This window comes from Myotis brandtii, unplaced genomic scaffold (assembly GCF_000412655.1).
Source record: "Myotis brandtii unplaced genomic scaffold, ASM41265v1 scaffold225, whole genome shotgun sequence".
Lineage (NCBI taxonomy): Eukaryota > Metazoa > Chordata > Mammalia > Chiroptera > Vespertilionidae > Myotis > Myotis brandtii.
In genome coordinates, this window is record NW_005358435.1 from 2,995,453 (window position 1) to 3,000,461 (window position 5,009).

Genomic DNA, 5,009 nt, shown 5'->3' on the forward strand with positions numbered 1-5,009 from the left:
TGCCCAGAATGCTCTCTAACTACCCTTCCCAGTCACCCTCTGCCACTGCCCCCAAGGCCGGTATCACAATCTAAAATCAGCTTGCCAATGTACTGTTTGTTGCGCGTCTCTGGCCAGAATGTCAGCTCCAGGGGCGGGAGGACCACCTAGGGTTCAGAGTGGGTGCTCCCCTGACACTGGCTGCATGTGTGCACGGAAGCCGGCACTGCTCTGCACTCACAGGGGAGGGAGCCCAGGCCCACATTAGCCAAGCATCTCGCCCAAGGTCACGCAGTAAGTACAGAGCAAAGCTCAGAGCTCCCCCACCATCTTACCCTGAAATGCTACTAAGCTCGCAGTTTGCCCATCTGTTCCCCCACAATGCAGTGACCCGCAGACAGGAAAGCAGCTCAGACTGAGGCTAAGACAGAGCTGGATTCGAATTCCAACGTCTCCCCTTGGTGGGCTAGTGACAGTCCTTCTCAAAGCCTCGGTCCCCGCTCTGTGAAATGGGCTTGCTCCCTCGGGGCTTCGGAGGACACCGGGAGGGGCTCAAACTCCAACCGTCTGGAGCCTCAGAACCCCCACCCCCAGCCCTCAGCCCACCCTGGCCTCCCTCTCTGCCCTGTCCATGGCCACAGTCAATGCAAGGTTGAAAACCCCCAGTGAGGGGCAGATGGCCAGCTGGGGCCACTGGGACTTTACGACGAGTCACGCGGGAGGTCAGCCAAGGTAAGAAAGGATAAAGGGGGGGGGGTTACAGAAAAACAGCAAATGAGAGGTTTAGGGTTATGGCGGGGAAGCAGGAGACAAAGGCCTCTCAGGTTCAAATATAACGTGTGAATTCAAATCTCACATCAATCCCTCATTCACCAGCTGTTGGGCCAGTGACTTTGCTGCTCCGTGCCTCGGTTTCCCCGACTAGGGAAGGGGGACGATAAACAGGACCGATGTTAATGGGAGGGTAAGGCACATAAAACACGCACAATGATACCTGGGGAGGAGTGAGTGCTCGATCAACAAGGCTCTTCCCCCTTCACACCTCACCTCAACCAGGCATCTGCCAGATGCCATCTCCTAGGCGAGGCCTTCCCGGACCTCCCCACCCCTCCCTGCCCCACTTTCCTTCCTTCCTTCCGAGCCCTTGCCTCCACCTGTCATTATCTTGTTCCTGTTATTGGATACCTAGTCTCTGTCTCCCCCTATAAATTGTCGCCTCCATCTTAGTCACCACTTGTCCCCAGAACCCAGCATAGGTCCTGCGCATAGTAGGTGCTCAAAATGCTTGCTGAACAAATGGAAAAAAAAAAACTCGACAAATAAATGTCTTAGAGACGAGGATAAAACAGTCCCAGGGAGGTCTAGAGAGGACTACTGAACAAATGAGAGAGAGAAAATAACTGGACAAATAAATGTCTTAGAGTCGAGGATAAAACAGTCCCAGGGAGGTCTAGAGAGGACTTCAGGAGGGGAGGAAATATTTGTTAGGTGTTTCCATGGAGCCTAAACTCCATCTAAAGTCCACCTTCTCTTTCCTACTCCACTTCCACCATCCTTAGCTGTGCAACCTTGGACAGCTCACTTCCCCTCTCTGAGCCCGTTTGCTTGGCAGGAAAATGCCAAGAGCAAAGCCGAGACCTCCAAAGGACTGATTACACTGACCGCACACCCTGAGCACAGGGCCTGGCAGCCAGCAGCGTCTCCAGCTTTCCTTTCTGACACCCACTTTTCTCCTTGGTTAAGATCACTAGGCCATGGGGCAGTTGCATAAGATGATGAGGTGTGAACGTGTTTTGTCAACTCTCCTGTCCTGAGCAAACACTGGCTGGGGCTCCCAGCTCGCCTCAGTGGTCAACCCCACCAAATGGGTCTGCGGTTACTATGACCAGCCTTCTCTGACAGAGGGAAGGATCCCGCCGTGGAGTGGTGCCTTGCGCGCTGTAAGCACTGAACTTGCTTCCACTATTAGTCCTAACTTGTCCCTAGCCTCCTGGACCCCCCTTTTTCTTCATCCCATCCTACTCTTTTACTTTTTTTCTTTCTTTTTTCCTTCCTTTTCGGGGGAGAAAGAGAGAGAGAAGGTGTACGGGACAACGCTTCAACCAACTGAGCCACACAGGTCAGGGCTACTCTTTCTTGTTACCTGGCTTTGGAATGATCTGGTCCCTGCAAGCCTTTAGCCCTCCTAGCCGAGGGATCCACAGGGCAGGTATCCCCCAGTCTGTGACGTTTCCTGAAGTCCTTTGGGCACAGCTCTGTCCACCCTGTTCCCACATCAGAGCCCTCAACCTGGTAACTATTTTTCCCAGCCCTCTTCAAGGGCGGTCAGATGGGCTCAGGTTCAAATCCCCTTTCTGTTGCTTCCAAACTGTGAAACCATGTGCAAGTCACTTAACTATGGTGCTTGGGGTGCCTGAGCACGGGGCCAGGCAAGGCGCCCTCCAGGTAGGGCCCAGGATTTAGGGCAGAAAGCCAAATTCCCAGCCCAAGCTTTCCCCAGAGACCTGGCATCTTATAACTGGCTCCACCCCTGTTCCCCCTTGAGCACTAATACCACTTCTGCGGGCCTCAGTTTACTTCTGTAAGATGGGTATAATACCTTCCGTGGGATGTTATGCCGGTTAGAGCAGGACATGAGTGTGTAAGGAGCTGCGCTCCAGGCTGGCCATGAGGCAGTGCTCACGAAAGGGGAGCCTGGGTGTCACTGTTTGACCACGCTGCTCCCTTCTCGCCTCCTCTGTGCCTTCTGCAAAATGGGTGAGCAGCAGCCACCAGCCACCTCTCAGTGACAAAGGGGAGAGCAGGGATTGGAGAGATTCATTCCGGAACTGTGACACCCCTTTCCCCCCAAAGACTGAGCCACCGCCTCCCCTAGGTCCATAGTCCCGGCCTTTGCACTCCAGCAGGTAAATCCTAGAGGGAGTTGAGCAGATGTGCTGTTGTTGGTACTGGACTGGATTGGAGGCTCCAGGGTCCTGGCCAGCCACCTGGCCACCCAGGGCCGCGGGGAGACCTGCTCAGAGCCACACTGGAGGCCCAGGCCCGGAGTGAGGTTCTCTCTGCCCAGCACTCTGCACAGCCCTCGCACAAACAGGGGACACTAGCATTAGGGAGGTAGAGATTGTCTTGATGCTCAGCTCCATAACAGTGGGGGCTGCGGGTGTCTGTCCCCCATGTCCCAGGCTCCCAAAGGGAAAGGGAGGGGAAAAGCATTCTGCTGTCCTCAAAACACAGTATCAACAGCTGCTCCCCAAACCCCAGGTTGCCCCAGGCCCTTGGCAAAATAATATATGAACCCCCCGTTTCAGCCCCCACTGCGGAGTTCCTAGGGCAGGGGGACCCCAAACCACTTTCTGGCCCACAGGGATTTGACAGCCAAAAACTACTCTAAAAACAGGCCCCATAATAGTACCCAACTCTCCAAAGGCTGTGAAGTTTAAATGAAATGGGGCAAGTCCAGGGTTTACCGGACGCCTGGCCCTTGGCAAGTGCTCGCCACACTCACTGCACTGCAGACTGGGGTGCCACATGCCAAGAGCCTCCCAGTGAAAAATAATAACAAGAGCAAAGGCTTATATAACACCTCCGGCGTGCCAGGCACCGCAGGACGCCGTACGTGTATCCACTAACCCCTCTGTCTACATCCTCAACTCTCAGGAATGCTGTCCAGAGCTGGAATGGGGGTGTGGGTGCAGTGAAAAGAGGCGGGAGGCTATCAGAGGGCAGGGATGAAGAAGCCTTGCCAGGGGCTGTTTCTGTCCCAGGGAATCAGGAACAGGGGCCCCCAGTTCAAACCGAGGCTCAGCCACCTTGAACAAGCAGGTGAGGTTGGCCTCAGTGTCCACATCTGGGCAGAGGGCGGTGGTAAGTCTCCCACTCCCAGGAAAGGGAGTGGACGTGCCGGAACCCTTCCCCCCACCTCCCTCCATCTGGCCGGGCTTCTCGCCTCCTGCCAGACAGGGACACCCAAACGGGCCAGGGACACACAACACAAGCTCGCCCACACATCCAGGCTCCTCTCTTAAAATATATATACACACAAAGTATTTTTTAAACAGCCCAACCCACTACACTTACCAAACGAATCTGCCCCAACCTGGGCTCAGCAGGACCAAGACCTGTACCCCCTCCTCCGGCAATCACAGGCCCTAAACCCTGTGCAGGGGTCACAGATCTCCAGGTCCCTCCAAACCCAAACCTAGAACTCAGGACCTTCCAGAGGCCCTGGACCCCCTCCCCAAACAGGGTTCCCAGTCATTCCTCCCCAGCACCCAGGGGCCCTGAGTCACCCTGAAAGCCTGGCCCAGCACTCTTCTGCTCCTCCCTCCCCGCCAGTGCTGGTACCCCCACCTCCAAGCAGAGACCATGGGGGAGTAGCAGAGGAGAAAAACCAGCTGCAACACCCCCACCCAACCGCAAAAAAAGCCAAAAATATTAGCAGCCCCCACGCACGACAACCCCCCCACACACACACACATACACCAGAAAAGCAAAAATAAAATCATAGAAATCCAAAATGAAGGGGAAAAAAGCAAAAGCCAACTACTGCCCCCAAAAGGCTTTTTAACCATTCTCAAAAAAAAAAAAAAGTTTATTAAAAGTGTTCTTAATGCTTGAAACGGAAAAAGATTCCCAAATATACAGACGCCTCTTTTCTCATAGAAATAGATTATTTTTTATAATACAAAAAAAAGACCAAAAAAACAACAACAACAAAAACAACATCAACAGCAACAACCCGGTGGAACATCTTTAAGCGATTACTCAGGGCCCGGCTGACAGTTACACGTGGGTTGCGTCAGTCCCGTGTACACACGCGTTCAGCCATGTTGAAGCCGATTGCATCAACTTCGATACCGGCCCGCCCGCCGGCGCCTGGACACGGGGCAGAGGGAGAGCCAGAGTTTATCATTCATCTGTACACATAGACATTTCTTCTTTAAATATCACGAGCGGGCGCCCATCTGCAGGTGCGGCTGGTTTGGACAAAAATATAGATATATATATAATAAAATATTAAAGTTACCAAA

At 53.6% G+C, this 5,009-nt stretch overlaps 1 protein-coding gene across 1 annotated transcript in view; it reads right to left on the minus strand.

Annotated features, from left to right (window-relative positions):
* Positions 1–4,777: 4,777 nt before the first annotated feature.
* The window catches only part of CEBPB (CCAAT/enhancer binding protein (C/EBP), beta), a gene marked incomplete at its 5' end in the record, with an annotated part of 630 nt that continues 398 nt past the window's right edge, over positions 4,778–5,009 (minus strand). Inside the window, one exon of the mRNA XM_014539654.1 lies at positions 4,778–4,854. Coding sequence (XP_014395140.1) covers positions 4,778–4,854 — 77 coding nt within the window. The remainder of the gene's footprint in view (positions 4,855–5,009) is intronic.